A 24717-nucleotide genomic window follows, 5' to 3' on the forward strand; every position below is an offset into this window, starting at 1 on the left:
TTCTAGAAATTGGCCAATGAGGGGCAAATGGGCCCCTTTCAGAATATTAGGGGGGGGCCTATTTCAAGAGATAGGGTTCAAGAAAGGGGTTCCCTTAAAGGTAGTTGAACTTATTAGTACAGAAAAAAAAGGCAGTCAAGACATTAAGAGGCCCTAAGAGTTATAAGTAGGTGTATAGAGTTGCTGTCAAATCAGTGTTGTTGTCAGTGATGTTTTTGAATACTCTATTTCCAAAAAATAGTACTTATCCTTGGGTCTATTTTTTATTTTTATTTTTTGCCCCATTTGACCCAGAAGCACAAATTTTAAGCAGCATTTTTTTCCAATTTGTAGAAATCCTGCAAAGCTGCGTCCTTGAATAAACCCTGTTTTGTTAGCCTGTGGCACTAATTTTGCAATTTATTAACACAGATGATTTGATTTATTCTTCGTACTGTTCTTTATACATTTCCTGAGGTACTGACCTTGTAGAAACCTTTTGAGAAAATAGAGTGAAACAAATAGAAAAGGACATGAATTAGGGGGTAAGTGGGTAACTCCAAATACAATGTGAGAAATTTAATAATAAAAAATTTATAATTTGTATCAGACAAATGATAAATTGATTAAATTTACTAATTTGATATTTTATGGGAACCATGTGCTATCAACAATATTTTCTGTCCATATTAATATGGTGAAAATTTTGGAAAGGGCCTGGTGAAAAAAATAGAGCGAGGGATCTTCCAACATTTTTCCAGAATTCAATACATTATACCACAAGATAACCAACCAGCTTGCTGTGAAAAGCAATATACCTCTTAGTCCTTAATCATCCACTCACTACCCTCCAGTTTTTTTCTCTCTTTAGTCACTTATCTCCGTTGAATGAAGGTCTGGAACAGGCTAAGTAAAAAGTTGATTAAATGTTTTGAGGTAAGGTTATAAACATTGCTGCCAGGTTTTACTACAGAGTCCAACAAGCTAGGCACGCTGTCATCGTATCAAGTCAAACAAAACTCAAGGCTGAAGTGTACTAACAGATTTACAACCCCCTAGATTGATTACAAGCTCTTGTTCTGGAAATAAGCCTGCCCTCACCAGAAGTTGCTTCTTGGGTTTTTTCGAAAACCAGACTTCAGAGAATGGCAGAAATCTAGCCCCAAAAACCCCTACTGATAGTCCCCAATGAGTGACAATCAATACATGCATTATTTAAAAAAATGTATTCTAATTAAATATTTGGGATTAAAAGTAAGCTTAACCTACAGACAATGTCTCTCGTTATTTAAGTATAGATGGTTATGTTTTAAAAACCAATTCCAGAAGTGTAAAGCAAAACCGAAGCAATTCTTCAGAATTTGCACACTTTTTGAGAGATAGCTCAGTTGTGTTGTCAATCCTTTAACTCCTGTGAGTGGCCACGACAGAATTTCTCCTTACCTATATCCATACAATATCATGCAGACAAGCAATGAGAATAAAGAAAAATATCAATTACCAGATTACTAACTGATCCAATACCAAATTCTCAAAACTAACATAGTGAGAATCCTGTGGTAGACAGTAAAGAGAATTACTAATGAGATCTCAGGAGTTAAAGGGTCAACAAATAGATACTGGGCTGCTGTGCATCAGTTCAGTGATAGATCACAGTTGATATTCAAAATTTAAGAACAGAAGAGGAGCACACAAGGTGCAGCTGAGTGCGTCACTAATGTTCTTCTCACAATATACTGTCAATTTGGTCAACAAATAAGCATGAAGGAAATAAATACCTAGCAAGGATAAAACGAAGCTCATAATTCGATTGAGGGGTGCTATAATAAAAAATGTACTTTCGTTTCGTTGACTTTTCTATAATTTATAGGTGGTTATGGAACCATTTGGAAGATATTGTGTTACAGGCCGCTCGTAATATTTGTTAAGAAAGCTCCTCAGAAACATGCTATGTGAAAATACCAAAATGTTTGTTTCATTGCGACTTCGAAGGAAAGCATGAAAACGTTTCAGTCTTTGCTGAAAATAGTCATCTGTTTCCCCCATTAGAAAGGTTCCGTTGTTCAACAGCCACTCATAGCATTTTCTCTGATCTGTCAGCTGATCTCTCAAATTTTCGTCTACGTACCACCATACGTTCGGAGGCAGCTCGCTAAAATCCAGCATTGGATACATTCTCTCGAGGCTGTCTCTGGTATTTCCTATGTCGCATAAAGATTCTCCTCTTTCCCCGCACCAGTGCGAAACAACAACATTCTGACTACCATAAGATCCAAGACATGTCTGAATGGCTCGCGTAAACGGAGAGGTTATAGCGATCTCGGCGTTCAAAGCCTCTACTTTCGGCTGTAAGGTGGTAACTTGTTCTTCACCAAGAGCACTCAACGGACAGTCTAGGTAAGCTTCAGAGTGCAGATCTTTGCGAGGAATTTTGAAAACATTCTGTGCTTCGTTCCATGTAGATTGACAGTGACGGACGAAATGCACGGTCTTTTCATCGTTGGGCATTGTAGCTAGAATTTTCAAGCGTATTTTTAAGTGATAACCCTTGGAGCAATAACAAGAACAATTGGTAACCTCGCGATCGCCTTCTTCGAAAGACGAGGCCTGGGCCTAGTTGACCTATCCATTTGCCCAAGTAATAACGTATCTGCCTCTTCTTTCAGTCTCTTCAAAGAAACACGACTATTCACATTTTTTCATTTGAATCCGCTTCCCAACCTCTCTATCTCTCGCATTTTCCCGTGCCATACTCCGAAACTCCCCTATTCTGCGATTTTTTGCTAGTATAATTGGTATTCACTAGACGATTGCACTGACGCGAAACGAACATCGACTTCCCCAACTGTTTTCCTCTCTCGCAAGATCGAAAAGTGATGATGAAAACACAGGCTAACCTGATTGGCTAATGGTATAGATTTTCCGTCTCACCCACCCGTATATCTTCTTAAGTGTCTCTACACACTAAAAGCATTTTTAAGCTTCCTTATTCCGCTTTCAAAAGTGCAATCAGTTTGCACCTTGAAGAACTTTGCGAGTGGAAATACTACTCCCTGCTATGGATTATGGCCATAACATCGTCCTTACACAGGCAGACATGGCATAACTCGAGAGCAAACCCCTTCGCGTGTAACGGGCTTAAAGATCGAGAAGAAGGGAAACCCCGCCCCTCGAACCCTCTTCCTTATTGACCGAGTCCACTTCGTTACGAGACATGGACAAGAGATACAGTAAAAGAGATTTTTAATATATTTCTTTCTTTTTCTTACATATTCGCGATATAATCAGAAGCGCTTAATTATTGCATAAGTCAAGTTTGATTCTCAGCAGGGCTAGCGAGCTTAGGTAGTCTAATAATATAGTATTATTATTTAATGACCTAATCACATCTGGCCAAATATGGTCCATGAATTGACTGATTTTTTTGCCAAATTAAGCTTGAATTATTCACACATTTTCGAACAGTCCTACAAAGTCAAGGAACCAGCGACTACCAACCATAACCTTTGACCTATTACGTGACTTTATTGAATTAACACCAAGAGTGTCACGCAATGAACTCCCCACTGATTACTTGAAGAAGCCAGCTCCCCGTTATAATCAGAAAAAAAAACGAACACAAATTCAAAGGTGGATTTGCAAATATGATTTAAATCAGACAAATAGAGTAAAAATAAAATTGAAACATATTCCAAGACTTTCAAAATCCTTAAGGTCTTGTTTATCATAATTCAATCCTAATCCTAAGCTTAGAGCAACTGCGTTCTAAAAGACTAGACTTGCTAGGGGTGGCACACAATGTATCAATGTCACGTAACGAATAATGTCACGTAACGGATAGAAGGATAAAGTTTTTTACTTAAAAATCACGCCATATCGTCGTCAAATAAGAACAGAAACTATAGAAAAGTGCGAGAACAGCATGTTAAATTCAGAGGCTGTAACCGATTGCAAAAAATTTCACCTCAATTCAGCAAATATTAAAATTAGAAAAAAAACCTCTCTTTTAGCAGAAACTTCAGACACATTGCAGCACCCCTAAGCTTACATCAATTTGTTTTAAAAATCATTTTTCATTAAAATTCAATTTACAAAAAAAAAAATAAAGGAGAGAGAGAGAGACATGATTGACAACCAATCCACAGCGAATAACCCTACACGTGTGAATAATGTCTTCACTTTCATGATGAAAATTAAGGCAGATGTTCCTGAGTCCTACAGAACACTGCGGGAGTTTCAGCATTCTTACTGTCGATAACCTTGTCTAGACTTAAACAAAAAATCAGTTGACCAGCAACGTAAAAAATGATTAATAAAAATAGTGAGAAGATTCGCAAATCGTTTTCTTAACAATACGCTGTCTAAAAAATTAACCCATCGCGATTTCGGCGTTCCAGCAATAACAATTCTCATGGTTTCTAAGCTCGTTTGTTTCTCCTTAGGAGAAAGGAAGATTTCACCGATCTTACTTCGTTCACGTGGGATCAACTCCATAACCGATCAGATCACGCTGCACACGTGTCTCTTCATGCTACAAACACATGCATATCCACTTCCGTGTCGAAAACTGACGAAACATTTTCCACGCCTTCCGTCTGTCTGGCTACTCATCATGTCTTAGAACTCTTCATAGCTACATCATTTTAACGAATATCTTTTCCGTTTCAGTTAGCATTAAAGTAGGTATTGATAACTACGTTTAATGCCGAATACGTCTTTTTGGAAGGAATTCTATCTCCTTGATCACCAATTAAAATATCCTAAATCTCTGATATATTAAAAAGTCAGCTACGTGATAGTTTCAACGTAATTCTCAGGAACAAGGCCTGTCCTTCCGTTCAGCGTACCTTCAAGCCAGCCAGGTTCTTTCGAAGGGCGCACTATTGAAAAATAAAATTAAGGAGTTATGAAGAAAAATTACCATGACAACCCAGTCAAAGACCCATCCATATGATCACACCCCCCCCCCAAAAAAAAAAAAAAGAAAAAAAGAAGTTGTTCGATAAATGAAACGTTATTCGCCCAACAATCAGGACACAGAGCACATAGAAATTGTTACAGGAAAACCTTGTAGTGATAACCCTTTTGAACTACACCAGAGAAGTCTGACCTTTCCCTCTACAGTTAACGTTAGAGGTTTCATATTTCTTGTAATAAACTGCAAAATATACCTTTTGTGTGACTCGAAACGTTTTTAATATCACTTATTAGCCTCACCAATTACAAGCCCCGCCCCGCCCCCGGTGACTTAAGCCCTGGAGAAACCCCAACATTGCAGGAGCCCAGTCTTTATTTGGAATTTTATGGCGGTCTAAATCAAGCTTTCGAGCGAAATCAGCAACGCGTAGATAGGACTACCAAAAATGCAGGTTGTTTTGAGGTCCAATTTTGGAAAAAAATTAAGTAACTTTACTTACCATTTGAAATTACTGTGCCAGCATCAAACGAAAGCTCCGAACTATTCTCCGCTACACAGGGATATATCGTCCTGACTTTCCTAGAGTATTAAGAAATTACGGGGTTATAACCGAAAAGTTAAAAAATTATATCTTCTGAAAATTAACGATTTTCCATTTCAACTAAATACTGGCGGTCTCACCTCGGTGTTTTGGTAGCTGGAGATGGCTTCGGTTCATCTACCGGCGGGGGTTCCTTAGGGAGAGGGGGAGGCCCCGTCCCCCAAGACTGCACTCCCCTGTTAAGGCTTCCCCCTTGACTGCTAGCACGGCGAATACCAGAAGACTTCTCCTTTGCCTTATCGTTTCTGAAGACAAAAAGTGAGTAATTGCACACGGACATCGATACATCGAAAAGGATTCTCAGGCAGGTCCAATAGGTTGATCAAGGGAATATTAAGGAACAGGGGGTAAAGTTTCTGAAGAAACTGTGGTACTGCGTCGGTGGGAGAGTATAACAGGGTAATTTAGTATTATCAACTGAGTTGATAACGTAAACTGGCCACCGTAAAGAGTTTCAAAGCTGACGTTTCGAGCGTTAGCACTTCGTTTTTCGCTCTAATAAAGGGGTAACGCTCGAAACGTAAGCTGTGAAACTCTTTACGGTGGACAATCTACTTTATCAACTCAGTTGATAATACCAAATTACCCGAATATTGAGTAACAGTTGATTCGTCTCAAATGAAATAACTCTTTTGTCTTTCCTTTGTCCCTATCAATTTCCTACGCCAGGTTTATAAAAGGAGTATCTCTCAAGTCAAAAGCGATATTTAGAAGGTAGGGGTTTAGAATTCAGAGGGCATTCCCCCCCTCCCCACACAACATACACACACACAAACAAACTTCGTTCAGTTCCTACCCTTTCGCATTCAGCCCTTATGACAAAGATTCGTGACGGCTGACTGTGATGCAAACATATGTGACTGACACAACATGCGGCGTGTGAACAAAAAAGGAACAAAATACAGCAGCAAAAACAACATAACTGGTGCAAGGTGTTACAAAATGGACTGCTCTTCAAGACTAGGAGAGAACGTAACGATGTATCACAAGAAAAAATTATTTCATAACTCTTGCGGTTAGACAAACACAGGTGGTGAAAACTAGCGCCAATTTTTTACTAAATTTGGTGAAAATCAATGGAACTTCTCTTAAGTTTCATTGACGTTTTACATGAACCATCTTCAAAACGTTTGAACACGACCTAGGGAAACTGGGTCTTGTACATCACATCGAGGCTCACTGGAAAACAGATGAAGGTTTCGCACAGCTTTCTATCATACATTTCGATCTACATAATCTTAAATATAACGGGACGGAATGTGGGGACATCACACTTCAAAGAGAAGAGATAGAAATTCTGACGTTTATTTCTCCTGGGAAGATTACCAGCTAGCCTAGATTTAAGATACTAGACCCAGTTTTCCAGCTTCGTATCTGAACATTTAGTTCGTGGTTTGCCGAGTTTTTATAAATTCGCCAAATTTCTCTTTCCTTTCTGTTCTCCTTTTTTTCTGGTCAAAGGTGAAAGGTGAAAGGTACCAGTACCGCCTGGAAAGATCAGTAAAACAAACCAATCTGTCTGCTCTGGAGACAAAAACAATATTTTGGAAAAACATGAAAAGGGGAGAAACAAGACTTACATGGGATCAACCATAGAAAAAGGTCTTGAAGAGCCTTCAAATCTGCTCTTAAACTCAGCGCTAAAATAAACAAGCAAAATAAAAGCTTAAAGCAAACACAAAATATAACACTACGAACGGCATGCAGCTTAGTTAAAGCGTTAAAAAGTAAAAGTAAAAGTAAATCCAACAGTAAAGTGAAAGAAGAAAAAAAAACTTGTGATCCTGCTGGGATCAGTCGATGTATAACTATCACAGGGGACATTCTTGTGTCTTCATCATTACTATGAGAAGTACTGCTGCTGGGATCAGTCGATGTATAACTATCACAGGGGACATTCTTGTGTCTTCATCATTACTATGAGAAGTTTACGATCCACTTTTTATAACAAAATCCACTCGCGTCGTGGTAGGTTTCACCGTGGTCTCAAGGTCCCGTTCATACTTCTCAACATAAGTAAGCCCTATCGCTCACAAGATCTAACAATTAATTTTCTGCAGTGATTATCATATAGGCCTCTCGCATCATTCCTGAGAATTTGCTTTCATATCAAAACAATATCTCCTGGCCGGTACGCTTCTTTTTAACTCTAATTATCTGTCTGCCCAACAGTGCCGGGAAAATTTCAAACTGATCAATTCCAAGAGTCAAAGGATTTAAGATGGAGCAGCACACAAAATAACGAGAGGGACTGGGAAAGACAGAAGTCAGACCAGAAGTCAGCATCCAGGAGTGTTGCGACAACACATAAATGGCATGCTATTTAAACTCCTTAGAGTGTCGTTTCCCTGAAATTTGGCTTGTATATAGTTTCCTACTGAGTGAGTACACTTTTCCTATCAAAAAACACAACACGGAAGCCTGGCTTGGTATTGATCTAAGACATTTCAATCCGGAGTACAGCCCCCAAGTCATTAATCGACCGAACAGCCACAAAATGCTAGACGAAAAAATGCCCAGGAGGCCAAACAAAGGCACAGTGTTCTACACAGCTTTCAAAAACGGCGTAAGTAGTGCTGCAAATTGGCTGAAGATCAGCATGTCTGGTTTAGCAGCAAAAGAACCCCTGTTCTAATCACAAACAAATCAAAGAACAAAGCATACAAAAAGATTCTTCTCCTCAAAGCGAGTTGTACTTACACTACTTCAGGTTTCTTCGGAGGAGGTACTGGTTTATTTGCTAAATTAAAACAGAAAAATAGAATTATACAGAGCCAAAGGCTTGGGCGTCAAGAAGCTTTGCTTGTGAAGTAAACGGTCGTCTGTGTCAACAGAATAGAAATAGGAATTCTCACTTGAAAGCTTCTGCAAGGCAAATGCTTACCCTTCGAAGGCATTCCCCTTTTCAGCACTGTAGACTTACCAGTTTTTTCTCTCCAAAAATCCCTTGGAGATAACGGCCCTTTCCCTTCACTCTGAGGGGTTGAATTTGCACTTGAAGACTCAGACAAACTGCTAAGATCGTCCTCGGAATCTGACATAAAACAGGAACTTTGTATTAACTGCCCGTGCAAAAGCGTACCTCGTTCTATGACTTTTTAGCGACCCTGGCGAGAAAGATAGGTCTACTCTTTCGCTCAGGATTTCTCAATTCGTTCCCGCATAAACGAAATTCTACCGCGTAATATTTTTGGCATCTTCGAAATTATTTACTGACCACGCAGATACGATCAAGATGGTTAGATATTGACCTTCGTCCTTTCCTGGCTCTAAATGTCGCCTTGGTAAAGAAATGCGCCCAAAACGCCCAAAAACCGAAAACTGCAATCGATGATGCAGCCTCCTTCACAGCCGTCCATGACGCAACAGTGCGTTGCGTGACATCCTAACGAACAGCTGCAGAGGAGACTTTAAATAACGTGACCTATTCAATTTTAGAGTCTAAGGGTAACTCACCTGTCGCAACAATGGCTCTGACTTTCGGCCTCGCATACGGAGCCGGTTTGTTCGGAGGGGGTGGGGCACGGTAACCTTTAGTGGGGAGGGGTAGAGGCTTGGAGGGTGTAACAGGTTTGGCTTCATTTATTTTAGCACCAGTATCATCACTGTTTCTCTTCTTAGGGAGAGGTTTGGGCTTTTCGTAGAAGTGCGTAGAATCATTCTCTTTTTCTTCTAAGAAGGGATTCCCTGTGTTGTTCTCTACTACAATTGGAGAGGAATCAGTAGAATCTTCCCCTAAATCCGGACTAGGATCAGGCCCAAAAATCTGTGAGAAAAGCCAAGTAATACTCAACAAAAGAAGGTTCAAATTTTTCATCTTGGTTAAATTCTGACCGAGACAATTCTAAATTCATCTTCTTCCCAAATACCCCACCCAAAAATGTTGTAAATGATGCAGCTTTGCAAAAATTCCAGATTTTCCGTTTTTTTTCTTGAGACTTAATCGTTCACTTTTCTAAGTCTGGAAAAGATTTTGGCAAATTTCATTACTATGCAAAAATTCAAGAACAAAACTCAACTGTTGGCTACTCACTGTGTTAAACTCTTTGATAAGCAGCTCAATAACAATACTCTGGTATTTCAAATTCATGATCGCAGCCATAGATTCCTCTCTAGATTTCATCAATGTTGGACCAAACACAACTCCAAGGTTGCTTGCCGCCATTAAGTTCCTATTGGAATGAGCCGCAACCCTGCCAGGAAAAACACACTGAATGAAGTACTGCCATGCATAGTGCAAGAATGCCGGAAAATGACCAAACAGCGATTAAAATAACCATGGCGAACTCAAATATGAAAATCACAAACAAGGGTATAGACGGGCAAAATTTTACATTCATTAGTATCATGTGGGCGTGGACTTCTCAAAAACACCTTGGCTCTTTTTGAGCTTATTCTAATCAATTTTAAGAAAGAATCACCCATCAGGTAATGCATGCAAATTAACAAAAGATGCGATGAAAATTGTATAAAGAATTAGCTGAGAAACCATTATTGCTACTTTTAAAAGAAAATAAATGTGCCTCTTACTGTGTTAAATGTTTCATAATCATTCTTATTAACTTCCTGTTTTCTTCAGGTAATTCAGCCACAAGGCACTTCAAGGCCTCAACTCGTTTCTCGAATGTATCTTTTTCTACAAAAAAAAATCATCACACTAACTAAAAATCACAAGTTTCTAAAGAGCACATTCATACAGATTATTATAAGACCAAAAAAAGTACCACAAAGATCCATCAGATTAACCCTTTAACTCCCAAGATCTCACTAGTGATTCTCCTTATTGTCTGCCATACAGTTCTTGTGATGTGAGTTTGGAGAATTATGTATTGAATCAACTTATAATCCCCTGACTGATATTTTTCTTTATTCTCATCGCTTGTCTGTTTGATATTGTATTGATATTGCAAGGAGAAATTCTGTCTTGGTCACTCATGGGAGAGAGAGTTAAAGTTAAACCTGAGAATTTGAGTGAAAACAGTAAACCGATCTCAACCACAGAGAAAACACTGGTGACTAATTTGACTCTGATTCATTATTGCATCTCACTGTTTAGAGAGTGGTGTTGGTTTTTAAGACCAATAGGAGAGCAGAGAGAGGAAAGCATAAGCTGTAGTAGATACTCAACTGAAAACTGTTATTAATTAAAAATAATATCAATTGTAAAATACAATACAAAAGTTAACTTTTAGATTTACTGCTTCCCACACTTGTTATTAATTCATCAAATAAGTTTAGAAACAGTATTCTGTACTTACTAACAGCTTCCAGGAATTGTTCATGGTAGTTGTATGTAAACAAAGGCTCTGGCATGTTCCTAATAGCAACAAAATGTTTAAATGACACTGATAGTTTCTACAAAACATAATACTTCAATTTACTCTTAAAAGACAACATAAAATGCACACACATCAGAACATAACTTCACAGATTGGCATAAGTGCACTACCTTAAAATCCTGCCATAACCTTACCTCAAGTACTGTTTAAGTGCACTGGTAATGGTTTTGACTTCCCATTCACATTCCTGGTCTGCAAGGTCAACTGTCTTTGCCTTCTTCCTTTCAATACATTGTAACAAAAGATTCTGGACCTTGGAACCCACACCAACTATTCTGTAAAGACCTTGGTCTGTTATACCTGGAATAAGCATTGAGATGAGAAATATGAAATCTTCTATTGTCAATAAAAATACAAGAGGAAAAGACTATCATCACTGTAACAGATCTCTCATAGGCAGACAACATCCACTGTGGAGCTGGCTGCTTATGGGAGTTTACAATTCTTTAAGGCTGCTGTGAGCGGTGTAGGCCATAGCTGACCTAGTAAGGGAGCCTGCTTGGATAAGAGGTGATTTGAAATGTAACTGGATGTGTATTGTAAATGTCTGACAACAAAGCAAGTTTTACACTGAACTTAGAACAAAAAGCCACAAGTACAGTAATGTGATGTTGGTTTATAAAAATACAACTACTGGGATTTCATTCATGTTCCCCTTTAAAGTTTTAAGGCAAAGGAAAGATACAAATCATCACCCATAAGAGTGGCCCCACCTGCTTACTGGAATGTCCAATTCTGAAAATGTGTTTACAAAGAGTTTGCACCATGGAAGTTGAAAGGGGCTTGTGACTCACAATGAGGGCAACTGTGAGTAGACATGTTCACTAAGGACAGTGTCTGCCAAGATAATCTGAGTTGTGTTTAATTGATATCTTTGTTGGAACAAACCTCGTTTTTCCACTGCTGAAATACACTTGGTGATAAAAGTGAGTTCAAGATCACGTGTTTCCTCTGAAAGATATTGACATAAAATTTCTTTAAACTCTGGCATCAAGTAAAATTATGGTGGCTCTGTTGAAAAACTGATTAGCAAAGGGCAAGGAACATTGCAATCACTGTAGGAATGGGACTATGCTAAGATTAAAAAACTTACCATCTTTAAGCTTGGGTAGGTTATTGAAATCCTCATACAACTGAAAAGAGAAAAGAAGATTGCTCAAAGGAGAAAGATTTTTGTAAGTCAAGAAAAAAGCCTTAAAGATTTACTTATTTCAATCTTAATATTTCTGACAAGATAAACTTACAGGTTCTTTGCCATCCATGGCTTCCAACCAAGACTTTCTATCATCCTCACCCTGTGCTTGCAATAAGATAGGTTGTGATCTGTTCCAAAATAATAAAAAATAAAATAAATGAATGATGAAACTATTTTTAACCACTTCAAAAGCAAAATAGTTCAGTGGAACTACACTATTTCTCTTGTCAATACTGAAAACAACTATACAACATGTCAACAGGTGACTGAGGTAAGCAGTGAACTGGATGAGATGTTTACACCATTGTTACCTTTCCTCGGCAGTAATTTCAAATGTAAATCTTCTGTCTATAGAATCTGTCATTCTTCTACAACATCAAACAAAAATCAATATGAATGAAATGGTTCTTGCCATGGAGATGTAGTCAAAGAAGGGTGATAAATCTAAACCTCGTTGCATCTATTAGTATATTTGTCCTACCTGATGCAAGATGTTACAACCATTGTGTCAGTTGATGCATTCTAAAAGATAAATAATGTGACTTGATTACTTTTTAGTAGTGCAAAAAATATGAACTTAATTAAGTGTTTGTTGGCTGCAAAGCAACAATGAAGAGTACCATAAACCCATATGACCATATTGCATCACAGATCAAAGTTTTCACACAGAATGATCCATAATAATCAGAGATTGGAGAATCCTCTGTCTACCATCCAGAATTCTCAAGCCACTGCCAAAAATTTTCTGACTGCTACCATGAATTCTCTAGCTGCTATCCAGAATGTTCAGGCCATTGCAAAGAATTCTCTGGCTAGATACCTAGAAGATACCTAGAATACTCTGGCTGCTACCTTAAAATCACTGGTACCTGGGTAGAATTCTTTACCTACTGTCCAGAATTTCTGATTAATACCCAGAAGTATCTGGCTACTGCCTAGAATTCTCTGGCTACAACAAAGAATTATCTGACAACTACCCAGAATACCCTTGCTTAAGTTTGATGGTCTGAGTTAGTTATAATTCAGACCTGGAGAATACTCTCCTGTCCACTAAAACCCTACTGCTACATTCCATGATGAAGACCAGCTCACACCTACCAGTCGTCCCTGAGTCTGCGTGTATGGAATCATGGTGAGAATCTTGTTTTCCTTTGTGTACATACAGTAATGTTTGTGCCAAGTATTGGTACCAAGGCTTCCTAAAATGTCCATGGATTAAGTGTATCAAGCAGAAAGTAATTTTTACAAGAGAGGTTTGCATTAACTGGGCAGGTGAGATTTTTTGTTATGTCACAAAAGGCTTGATTTAAATCAGGGTTCATTTTTGCCATTAAGCTATTGCTTTAAAATCAAGCATAAGCTATACAGTGTCATAAGAACCACCATAGAAGCCAGAATCTTGCAGGGCACCTTCAAACCAAAATTTCAAAGTAAAATCAACCAAAAAATGGTTGAAAATGAAAAATCCAATAGGTTCTAAATGAGCTTAACATGAAAAGCACAAACTCCACATTAATCTGACAGTTCCCTCAAACTGTTTCAATCAATGTTACCTTTCTTCTGCACTGCCAGATATCCTTGCCTTGTATGTGCACCACGATACTGTAGCTCACCACTTTGAGCTTTCTGTATTGGAAAAAGGAAAAACATCCAAATAATTTTTAAACCAATTGAAAAATGATACAAGGACTGGTCAAGAACAGTTAGAGAAATTAGTTGACACAACACCTACATGTACTTCTCAGGGCACGACAGCAGTAGAAAAGGAAGCCTCAATTTAATCCTACCACTCCAACAAGTGATTAGCATGTAACTTCTCTCTATATGTATCCTTACATTATCCAGCCAACTGGTAATGAGAATACTCAGACTCATCAGGTAAGAGTTTTTGTCTTAATCAAACTCCAAATTTTAAAGGAAATGAGTAGCAGCTAGGGGGAGAATTAGCCATCTGATCTCGGGTGTCTAAAGATTAACACTCACCATTTGTACTCGACTCATGAGGCTTTCAGCTTCTTCTTTGGCCGTGTCAAATCGTTCTCGAGTCTAAGAAGCATGTATAGACAATATTACAAGGTGGCACAAAGACATGAATTTTACTTTCAAGTGAAAAAAACACTATTTCACCAACAAATGCAGCAAGAAAAACTTTATTTTCAACGTAATAAAGTAAAATGTATTCCTTTGAGCAACTACTACGTGTATTTAAACAACCAATCTGTTGCTACAGTCATGATTTAAACTTACATTTTGAAGTTTCAGCTGAAGATCTTTCATGTACATAACATAGTCAATAAAATGTTGTAACTGTTATGATTCAAACTTACATTTTGAAGTTTCAGTTGAAGATCTTTCATGTACTCAACATAGTCTTTAAATACTTCATGCCCTGTTGACAATGTTTAGAAAAGGAAAAAGTTCATTAAAAAAGGCCAGGCTTCCATAACAAGAATGAGATGTAAGGTTACAAAGAAATTTTAAACCACAACTTACAACTACTTTGTAAAGAACACCTTACCGCTGTGAAAAAATGTTTGGTGCCCATACATAAAAGATAAAATCTGGAAAAGAACAATAAAACTGATGAGGATTGCCATATTGTTATACAGAAGAGACATGCATATACATTGTATATGTACATAAATCCTGTTTTAAATTCAGAGCCTACTACCCAGGGTTTTCATTTACTTTTGAAGTAGAAGGGCACTGCCTTGTGAGTAGGCAGGTACACTGTGAAATTGAGGGCCAAAGGCCTGAACCTCTGGGGGGGTCCAGGGGCATGCTCCCCCGGAAACACTTAAAACTCCTGCAATCTGGTAGAGAAATCTTCCTTGAATGACACATACTTAATCTAATTACAGTAAAAAATAATGGTACTCTGGAAGAATTTGTTTATTTCACTACACAGCTATAGCTACAACAAAACACTGCTCTTGTTCTCTGGGCTTCCTTTCTTATTATAGTTACCATAATTTCCATTTTTTTACCCGCACGACCGATTACCCGCACTGGCCAATCATTACATACAGTGAAAAAAAAAGTCAACAGATTACCCGCACTGATGGATAACCCGCATGTTATGTTATTCAACTTTTTGGTGGCAAAAACGTGACATTAAAGGTGATACATTTCAGAAGCTGTCTGATCTAACTTTCGAAAACGTAAAAGTGTCCTTGTTGAGTTTAAAGGTCAAAGAAATTTAGACGCGTGCACAATTCTGTGTCAATATTAGCATGTACTTTATTGATAAAATTATACAGTAAAAACACAAGTGGCCCACATCCAAATCTCAATGTTTCATACATGACAGAATGCGAATTTGTGGCCACATTTTGTGCGAATGATCGTTCAGCGCCATGTTGATTTGTTGAAAGAAAGCTGGGTGAGTGTTAAAACTTGAATTATAAAGTACTGTCTGCAATTTCTGAAAAAATTGATATCTCCAATTCTACTGGGCCTAACAAGTCCCTTAAAACAGGAAAATTCTCTTTAGCTCAAGCTAGTGTTAAATGGAAATTTGTAACTGATGTGCTGGATATCTTTGGATTATTTTTGTCACCATCAAGGTTTTGTTTTCACGCGTGCCAATAGCAATTTGTTCGTCATGCAACTAATTATTCGTGAAATAAACTTGAGTTGGCATCATGTTTTCGTACAGCTTTGCGGCACTCTTAATACAATAAAATTCATTTGAGAGGTGGAAACGCATGTTGGTGATAATTTTTTTCAATTCGACTACTGGTAGATTTTTAAATTGTCACATAACCCGCACCTCCCATTACCAGCAGTGGCATGCGTTTAATGCAAAATCAACAGATTACCTGCGGATAAACAGCCGGAAATTACAGTATGAGTTAACTTTAACTCATAAACTGATAAAGAGAGAACGAGCTTTACAAAAGCCACATAGGCTTTATCTTGAATGAAAATTAAATTGGAACAAAGTTTCTCTCAATTGCTTGGAATATTTAAGCTTTGAAGCCAGCAATGGGGGTACTTGTGTTATTTGTTTGGGTGTGTGCAGCATGCCTCTCAGAACCCCTACCCCATCATACCCTATTCTGTGACCAATTATCTACCCCAGCTTAGTCCATTTTGGTGATGAAGTAACAACTTTTTAACCCCAAACCTTCCCATTTTTTTTGGTTCCTACTTACCAGAATTTTCTTACACCCAAAATCTAGAAAATGCACAGCCCCCGTACCGAGGATAAGGGCTCTTACCACTGTAACATTTCTGTTTATACTTACAGTTTCAACAAATTCAAACTTCTTCTTCTCATTGACCTCTTGAAGTTTGACAACATAATCAAGGGCAGACTGATGAAAAAGACGTCTCTCTGATTGAAGTAGTTGATCCGCCTATGCAAAAAAAAGAAGAAAGAAAAATACATCAAATATCCATGATTAAATGCTACCATAAAAATAACTAAGTCAAGAATCTTGTGCACTCGTGCCAAAAAAAAAATTTCACAAACTTATGTCCCCACTCTAGATCCCCTTACTTGAAAGGTAAAAAGAGAAAGTCAGCTCTTGAGCTAAGGTGCTAAAGCTTATTCCAGTCTCCATAGAATGAAGCTGCTAGGGGCATTGCCTCACCGCTATGTAGGCTAGCAGTCCATCACATGTTACCACTGCCCCTTCCCCACCCCCACCTGCATTTTACTAGGCTTCACTGATACCTATTTGTACTCCTGGGTGGAGAGAGTCAAAGTGAGACTGAAGAATCTTGCTCAACCCTTAAATTCCAAAAAAGCGACCAAGAAAAAAATTCTCCTTACAATATCTATACAAAATCAAGCAGACAAGTGATGACAATTAAGAAATATTTTGAATTGAGGGTGTATTTGTTGATCTAATAAGTAAATCTCCAAACTGAAATCATAAGAATTGTATTGCAGACAGTAAGGAGAATTACTAAAGAGATCTTGGAAGAGAAAGGGTTAAAATCATAAGAGAGTGACCCCCACCTCTTAAACACACAAAAACACCAGCCTGTTGTGTATCCCAACATTTACTACTAGTAAAATTATCTAAATACTACAAACCTCACTCAGAATGGTTTCTTTCTTCTTGTAAGAAAGATTCAAGTAGTTCTGGACTGTTAAACAATATTTTTCTGTCTGCTTGTCAAATTTCTTTTTTTCCTCCTACAGAAAAATGTTAGTTTTTTCATGTGATGTAAAGAATAAATATATGATATAAAATACCTCAAACAAAGTAAAAAAGAGAAGGGAGAAACACTATTACACATGATCTGAACTTTAAGCCCTGAGTGACCAGCATCTAGTTTCTCCTTACAATAATAGTGTTGAATCATTCATTTAAGATAATCAGCATTTAACAAATTATCACCAACCTAATGAGCTCTGATTGTTTAATGAATTCTTCTTGTCAGTAACCAAAGAAAATGTATAGAGTACAGTATGGAGAATAGAGATACTGATGTCAGGGTGTAAAGGTTTAACATAGTGTCTGCTTAATATCCTGAATCTCAAACTTAAGAGGGTGCTCAAAATTTAATTTCCTTATAAAATTCCAAAAGCTACCTCTGGTAAATTTAATGGCAACAAGCCATTTTTAAGGGGAAGTTGTAAAGCAGAATTCCACATTACCAGTCATTCTTTTGTCAAACCTTATGATTCACTTCAAATAATAATGTGAAACAAGAAACAAAGTACCAACAATATACCTTTGCTCCTCCAATCTGCTCTCTCCTGAATTTCTCTAGCGGTACTATCAGCTGTGAATTTGCATGGTTTAACTAGAAGGAAAAAGTGCTCACTATATAACTATGAATGTTGAATAACTTAACCCAGAAAGAAGACCCACAAAGATGGGAAAGATGGGAAATATGAAGGAAGTGAACAAAGACTTGAGAAATACCACTTTTTGTGGCCTGAGATTCCTGATTTAAGATGATGATGATCATTACTATTATGATATTGATAGTCATACGAGAAGAAAACAGTATTACCATTCTTTCTCGTTCATCTTCAACACTAGTGATCATGCTAGCAAATTCCTTCAGCGAATCAGCTATAATGGAAAAAAAACCAGTTTTTGAACAAAACTGCAGCAAATTTAAAACAAATGCATCATACTTTTGGGACCAAATTGTATATCACAGAATTCACTTTTTTAAAAAAGGATTACTAAATTTGTCAGGAAACTGGTGTCAAAGCAAGAGAAACTGCAATAATTATTGCCCAGACTGGAATTTGTGATTAACTGAGATAAGTGACTGATTGACCTTATTAAAGATTCAACTCACCAATAATCATCTCATCATCAGTCTCTACTTCACCAATGCATTCCAACCCAAAGCCATTAAGCACATTTGCAAAGCTACGCTGTGCTTTGGATAAATCTAGACAAGAGATGAATCGATGTTTGTACACAAAGAGGATACATTTCCTTGCCTAAGCCATATAGCTATCTACAAACCAGACAGATATGGACTCAGCCTCTTTACTTCTGAAATTTGTCAGCGGGAACAGATTGAGACTATTTGCATCTTGTACACCCTCTTGAATTGGGTCTGGGGTTTTCTTTTTTTTTGGTAGATGAGAGAACTTTTTGGTCAGTAAAGTTTGTGATTCGTAATTGCATAATTCCCTGTTTCAGAAGGTTTCAAATTTATCTTATTGCCCCTTGTGTGAACAAAGGGACTATTTAAAATCCTCTTGACTAGTGTCATGACCCTAACTTCTGTCAACTAATTAAAAATGGCAAGCAAAGCTCTTTAGAGTGCCTCCATAGTAGTATTGCAATTTTTTTTCCTCTACAAGAAATTTCCACTTCACAGAAAGCATATCAAATGACCATCTATGATGTTGGACCTCTGGACAACCACAAAAGAAAAAAAAACTTCAAGGAAAAGAAGGATTGCATTGTTTAGGTTTTGAAATAATGTTAAGACCACTAAAGGTATTTTTGCATGTCAATAGAATCAAATGAAGGCAAAAAAAATACTTTCAAAATTCGACAATGCCTTGAAAACAATCTAAAGTGAGGTCTGCTCCGAAGTGAAAGACTCATGTCAAAGCATACTGCTGAGCGAAAAAAAATAACGAGGCAAGGGACCTTAACTTCCTGATGGCAAAAGAGTCTGGTTTGGAGGAACACAAATAAAATTTCAAAACAATTTTAATTGGTATGAAAAATACAAAAATAGACCATTTGGTCAAGGAAAAAATATTAAGCTAGCTACATTAAAAAAGATTATTGATTACCCAACAAAATTAGCAAATGTGTTTCTGAAATAAAAGTGACTGAATCATGTCAGTAATTTGCTGATCACGAAGCCTAAAATTGACAAGAATTCAGTAAATATTTCAAATTATTCACAACTAATTTGGCAAACACTGGAAATCAAGTACACAAACATCACACTCATCCTGCCATAGGGTATACTTTGGCAGCTTTAGAGGAAGATGAAGGAATTTGTGTTTAAGTTTAAGAAAAGACAAAATAAATGTACACAGCATTCAGACAAGACAAAGGGAACACTACACAGTAATAACAGAGAGTCATAAACTTCCAGGACCGGCAAGAGGTTGTTCCTGTCAAATAACGTTCTTGGCAGTTTCAGCCGGAAAATGTTTACAGAGCCAATTATGCGATATCGAGGAACGTTTACCATCCTTGTGAGAGATTTCCCACTTAAAGATCATTTCAAAATTTCAATATTGAATGGTTTAATCTCCATTTAAACATACAAATATTTTAGGTTACGTCAAATTTCTGGAGCCCATATCCGTCTTGCCTCGTGCAGAAATAGATTTGAGGCTTCAAATAAAATGTGTGTGTTGCCTTTTGAAAACCCTCATGTTATAACCTGTCGATTTCGCTCAAAAAATCGAATTTCTACCGAATGACGACAAATAATTCAATTCTAGGAAATTGCTCGCATGAAAATTCAAAAGATTATATTTTGGTCGTCAATTGATTTATTGATGTCTTGGGAGATAGGAAGGTGATCATTGCACGAAAATTCTTGTAAAAATTCCCAGTAAATTCAACTGATTGATCGGGAAAATTCATCCATTCGTTCAGATGTACAGAAGGATGATCGAGTGACCAGAAGCGCTACAGACAGCTTGAAGCATTAGACAAAAGCTCTTTGCAGGAAGTCAAGGTCGCCTGAGGCTTGGAAAAACAAGAGCTAACTCGCTCGCGTTCGTAACGCTGTCCCTTTAAATATAGACACTGATCGATAAAAATATTAAGCGACTTCCAAGCAGGGACGACAGCTATTTTACTGTGTATTTAAGCTCTAGATGTACACGGAACAGTCACTTACTTTCGATCGCCTTCAACAAAGTCTTACATTCTTTGATGAGGCCCTTGATGGCCTCGTTCGTTCTTTCCAGCTCCCGTTCATGTTCGTGGATGTTCTCACGGAAATACGGACTATCCAAAATGCAATCTTCGAACTCAAGAGGCTTAAGCCCCATTGCTTAAGATGGATGATACCTTCTTCCTGAATTCTCGTGTCGGTTTCAAGGAATGCCTTATTCCGTAGATATAAACAACTCGCAGGATCGGCTACAATTTTCTCTGCTTCAAGGTTCGAATCTGATTACGCATGTGCAGACATGTGACCAGTTATCCGTGACGTTGATAGACTAAGGAACCCCGCCCCACGGGACTTGGTATTAAAAAAATTGTACAGGTGCGTATTCTCGAAGAAGGATATTAATAACAGTGAAGAGAAGAAAAATAAAGTACAAATGTAATTGAAACTAAATTTACGTCTGAAAGTACTATAAGGCTTTCTTCTGGACGAGAAAAAGGAGAAAAAGTCGAGAAGAATCTAATCAAATCCGGGTACCTGGCTGTGTGCGGAAGTTAGTTACTCATAATTCCACCTGAGCTGCATTTGGAATCCCTGGACCGCCGGAAAAGGAATGTTTTAAAACATTACGCAATGCTCTCTCTTGATGACCTCATCTTCCCGTTTCAATTAGCGTTCGGTATTAGCAGCAGCGGTTAAAATGAATAACTTTGGGAATAATGAAGAAGAAAGATAAATTTTTTACTTACTAGGACAATTTATAACTCACTACATAGGAAAGTGTTTTAAATGATCCTTGTGAACAAAAAAGACGATTTTAGTGGCCTTGATATCCAAAAAAGAATTATTTTTTCATTCTAGGTCATGCTGCTCTCTTGAGAAACTCGTCTTCCCGTTTCAATTAGCGTTCAGTTTCAGCAACAGCGGTAAATAAATAATTTTGGAAAATTACAAGACGCTTTCTACTGGCTCTGAATCACCCTATCACACCGGACAGCTCGTTTTATGACGGCCTTGAACAGGAAGAGGGAAGCGGAATACTTGATTAACCTCAGCATTAAGACGAGCCACAGGACTGGAGAACATGGATGAACTAAAAAACGTAGAGACTGAAGGAAAACAGTTGAAAAATAATTGAAAAATTTCTCTTATCGACTAGTTTGGGAGACCGTCCGCAGAAAGTTAGGAAGTTGCGGTCTCCCAAACGCGCATGCGCTGCTTGTGTGGATATTGATGTAAAAGGAGCATTCTGCGCAGGCTCTTTATTTCGTCACGCAACGAGATCTCCCCTCTAATTTTGTTCCGGTATTGTTTTCAGACAGAACTGTGGAAGTTAGGCTAGAATATGGCGGGTATGGTAGTAGGTGTAATGGATACTTGCGCTAAAGTAATACAAAAATCATTTATTCCTCATTCGTCGATTATCTTGAGTGTGATTGACAAACCAATGATATTTCACTTTGCTGCAACACGTTCAAGAAGTAGATGGAAATTCAAAGAGTGAAATGATCGCATTAGCAGTCTGGTCGTATATCATAGATCAAAACCAGGAAAGGGAAAAGGAATATTTTTATCTGCTTAATCTTCCTCAACTTCCTCAGACATGAGCCTGATATAAACTCTGCCAGGACCCTTGTTCTTGTTTGCCTTGTTAGAAGGGGAAATCCCGGCGTTGTACGAACTTCCTCCTTCCGCCGTGCCACCATTCTTACCATCACACTGCAACCAACACCCTTTGACACCACCCCCCGAATACCCTCCCCCACCTCCGGGCAACAAACCGGCAGCCCCTCCCCCACCAAAACCTCCACGACCCTCTTCCCATGGGGAAACTTATCATATACCGTGTTTGCCTCTCCACCATTTCCTCCACCAACGAAGCTTTCTCCACCCCAGCCTTCTTTGAAGCCGACTCCAGCGCTGTACATACCTCCTCCTGCACCTGCAATAACTTTGTGATGCCCAGTGGATTCATTGATGACCGTCTCGCTGCTGTCGCTGTAGTCTAAAAGTTTCCCGCCTTTACCCTCCTTGCCGCTGACACTGGAAGATGGCTCATCATTGGACCTGCCACCTTTCCCATCTGTCTGTCGAGCTATGAGAATATTACAAGATTAATCTTAAAGTTTAGCTGCCCAAGTAGTCACTTGTGATTGAGCAGACGGAATATCCAGGGGTCAGGAGGTATATTACAGCCTAATACACAAAAATGTTGTGCATGGCTTCTTTCTGTAGCGAATTCGTAAGTGACTTCGGAACAGCTTTTATCCTGAAGGGCACTAAAAACGCCTCCAAGAGAAAATTCGCACAATACTTTAAGAAATCATTTAATCTAAGTGCCTTCTGCGTACATCGAAGTAAGAGGATTACGAATTGTGGGCTAGTTCCAAAATCATGTTTATCAGTAAATTTTCGATCTTATTGGGGAAGTAAAGCTTCGTTGAGTCAAACTGCTCTCCTCATTCCCTCGGACCAATAAGGACGTGATTGGAGCCTACCAACAACCTCTCTACCCATACATATTTTGATACGTAGCTAACTATTAGATTATTTGGAGCTTGATTGTGTGAGAACGACTTAAGCTTGTTCTGGCCCTCGTGTTTTTGTAGCTTTGTGACAATCGGCACAAAATCATTGTATAATAGGTGCATGCGTACTTACAAGCTTTTGGTATTCCACCACCACCCCCACCACCAGCTACAAGCAGCGGTTTACCATCCTCGTACACAACAAAGGTACCACCCCCTCCTCCCCCAGGACGGTGAGGGTCTAGAAAGTCACGGAAGCCCTCATTGCCGACCAAAATCTTTAGGATTCTTCCCTTGTGTAGAAGGAATTTTCCTTTCACAATAGCTCCGTATCCTCCTCGCTTACGGTTACTTGAACTTCCGGCTAATATCCCGTCAGCCCCGGAGGCTCCTCTAGCTTCGATAGACCAGAGACCAGAAACTGGAATCGTCCAAAGTTGAATGCCCGGATGATGGGGGGAGACTTTGACCTCGTTTTTCAGTACGCCTTCGTACTTGAGTATAGATGGTCCAAAATTACCCACACCACCCTGGTTCGTCAGTACGCGAACTAAAATATAAAGAAAACTGCATGAGAATGGCTTGATTGAGGGAATTAGTAAAAATTAGGCCTCCCGGATGACCCAAATGACTTCTTGGAGAGCTAGACGAGAAATGTGTAGCATAAACCCCTATCTCAGACCCCCAGAGAGGCTCCAAAAGTCTGATGTAGATAGACCACGAGCCCCAAAATGCAATAGATCCAGTTGCAACCATCGCCTTTTAATGGGGGATTGGCAAGAATCGTACGCATCTTTTTCAGGGTTAGGACGATATTTAGATCACTAAGCCTGGTACACAATGACTTTTAATTTATTTGGCCACTTTCAGAGAGCAAGAACGCGCGCGCCACAGTTGTGACGTAACACACGAAACAAAGGCTGCGAACTTGTGAAAAATCAGTTTCTTTCCGGAAATAATTGCCACAAGAAACAACTGAAATGAAAAAAGTGCTAATTCCTTGGGTAATTGTCTTCAGAACAACGAAATCTTTCAGGAATAACTTGAAGCATTATGCTAAATGATGCCGTTGCTTAAACTACGAAAGGACGCAAAATGTTTGAGTACTGTAACTTCAAAATAAAATTTCAATTATCTAACGTACCTTCATTAAATGTTTTTTCCTTTTTGGAGTCGCTAGAGGAGTCCCCAAACGTTTTGAGGACTTTTAAAACTACAACAACAACTGCCACACAAACAACCACAACGACGATTAATCCAATCACCTTTTTTACTAACGCCTTATTTGAGACGTTTCCAGCTCGCACCGCCATCACAGCAGTCATTATACTCGGTTGTTGTCGTCTGGTCTAAGCCTTGGTGAATTTTCGTCATAATTGATTGACGCGCGCAATAAGATCTGTTACAAACAATTAATTAATAATTAATTAATTAATTACTTAGAGGCGTTTTATTTTGGTACTGGGTGAGGAAGGAATAAGAATAAGTAACTTTCTCGCCCAGCTTGACCACTCTTTACGCTGTCGGTGCACGGAAAAAAAGGCATCCCTGGGAAAAAGGCAGTAATTGCAGATCTGCATAATGTACAATGCATTGGAGAACTCATTGTGAAAGCAATCTCTTTCCCACAACCGATAGTGGGCTTGAGTCGCTAATATTTTCTCAGTTTTCAACTAATCAAATGGAAAGGGGTAATAATTTCTCTCAGGCGTTGTACATCCAATGCGCTGCATTCGAGAATCGAAGCTCAAGGATTACAAATTACACCACGAACACTAACATGAACCTTAATAAATTCCTAAACGACCGCGTCCTATACGAGATGCTAAACAAATCTGCACGAAAAAAGTCACCCAAAA

At 38.5% G+C, this 24717-nt stretch overlaps 2 protein-coding genes and 1 pseudogene across 4 annotated transcripts; all 3 read right to left on the reverse strand.

Moving 5' to 3' along the window:
• Positions 1 to 1836: 1836 nt before the first annotated feature.
• Positions 1837 to 2487, reverse strand: LOC113670690 (uncharacterized). The gene has a single exon (XM_027186865.2). The coding sequence runs from the start codon at positions 2485 to 2487 to the stop codon at positions 1837 to 1839; it is 651 nt and encodes a 216-aa protein (XP_027042666.2).
• A 718-nt stretch (positions 2488 to 3205) lies between these two features.
• On the reverse strand, positions 3206 to 20625 carry LOC113670684 (rho GTPase-activating protein 26). 2 transcript variants are annotated; one of them, XM_027186861.2, is made up of 27 exons: positions 20337 to 20625; positions 18306 to 18401; positions 18009 to 18070; positions 17724 to 17795; positions 17080 to 17181; positions 16283 to 16393; positions 14551 to 14593; positions 14360 to 14421; positions 14016 to 14078; positions 13586 to 13658; positions 13131 to 13231; positions 12514 to 12554; positions 12344 to 12400; positions 12082 to 12160; positions 11931 to 11970; positions 11726 to 11788; positions 10972 to 11137; positions 10757 to 10815; positions 10029 to 10134; positions 9532 to 9691; positions 8955 to 9264; positions 8422 to 8532; positions 8199 to 8238; positions 7079 to 7138; positions 5579 to 5743; positions 5397 to 5476; positions 3206 to 4859 (listed from the first exon to the last, which is right to left on the reverse strand). In XM_027186861.2, exons 1-27 carry the CDS (start codon positions 20488 to 20490, stop codon positions 4768 to 4770), a joined length of 2568 nt encoding a protein of 855 aa, XP_027042662.2. In that variant the 5' UTR covers positions 20491 to 20625; the 3' UTR covers positions 3206 to 4767. The 2 variants fall into 2 exon arrangements, with proteins under 2 accessions (XP_027042662.2, XP_089048530.1); XM_089192404.1 differs by lacking the exon at positions 7079 to 7138.
• A 1093-nt stretch (positions 20626 to 21718) lies between these two features.
• LOC149035803 (uncharacterized) lies at positions 21719 to 24307 on the reverse strand (annotated as a pseudogene). The gene is made up of 3 exons (XR_016182566.1): positions 24003 to 24307; positions 22992 to 23408; positions 21719 to 22425 (listed from the first exon to the last, which is right to left on the reverse strand). The product of XR_016182566.1 is annotated as an uncharacterized LOC149035803 (transcript).
• Between the last annotated feature and the right edge of the window lie 410 nt (positions 24308 to 24717).

The sequence above is a fragment of the Pocillopora damicornis genome, chromosome 13 (assembly GCF_964200805.1).
Source record: "Pocillopora damicornis chromosome 13, jaPocDami1.2, whole genome shotgun sequence".
NCBI classification, from domain to species: Eukaryota; Metazoa; Cnidaria; class Anthozoa; order Scleractinia; family Pocilloporidae; genus Pocillopora; species Pocillopora damicornis.

Excerpts from the sequence above, each read along its gene's own strand:
- LOC113670690 (XM_027186865.2), bottom strand. The coding sequence starts at position 2,487 with ATGCCCAACGATGAAAAGACCGTGCATTTCGTCCGTCACTGTCAATCT.
- LOC113670684 (XM_027186861.2), bottom strand. The coding sequence starts at position 20,490 with ATGGGGCTTAAGCCTCTTGAGTTCGAAGATTGCATTTTGGATAGTCCG. Across the intron at positions 9,692-10,028 it reads ATTATGAAACATTTAACACA|GGTTGCGGCTCATTCCAATA; the intron begins GTAAGAGGCACA and ends TTTTCCTGGCAG. Across the intron at positions 9,265-9,531 it reads TTATCAAAGAGTTTAACACA|ATTTTTGGGCCTGATCCTAG; the intron begins GTGAGTAGCCAA and ends CTTTTCTCACAG.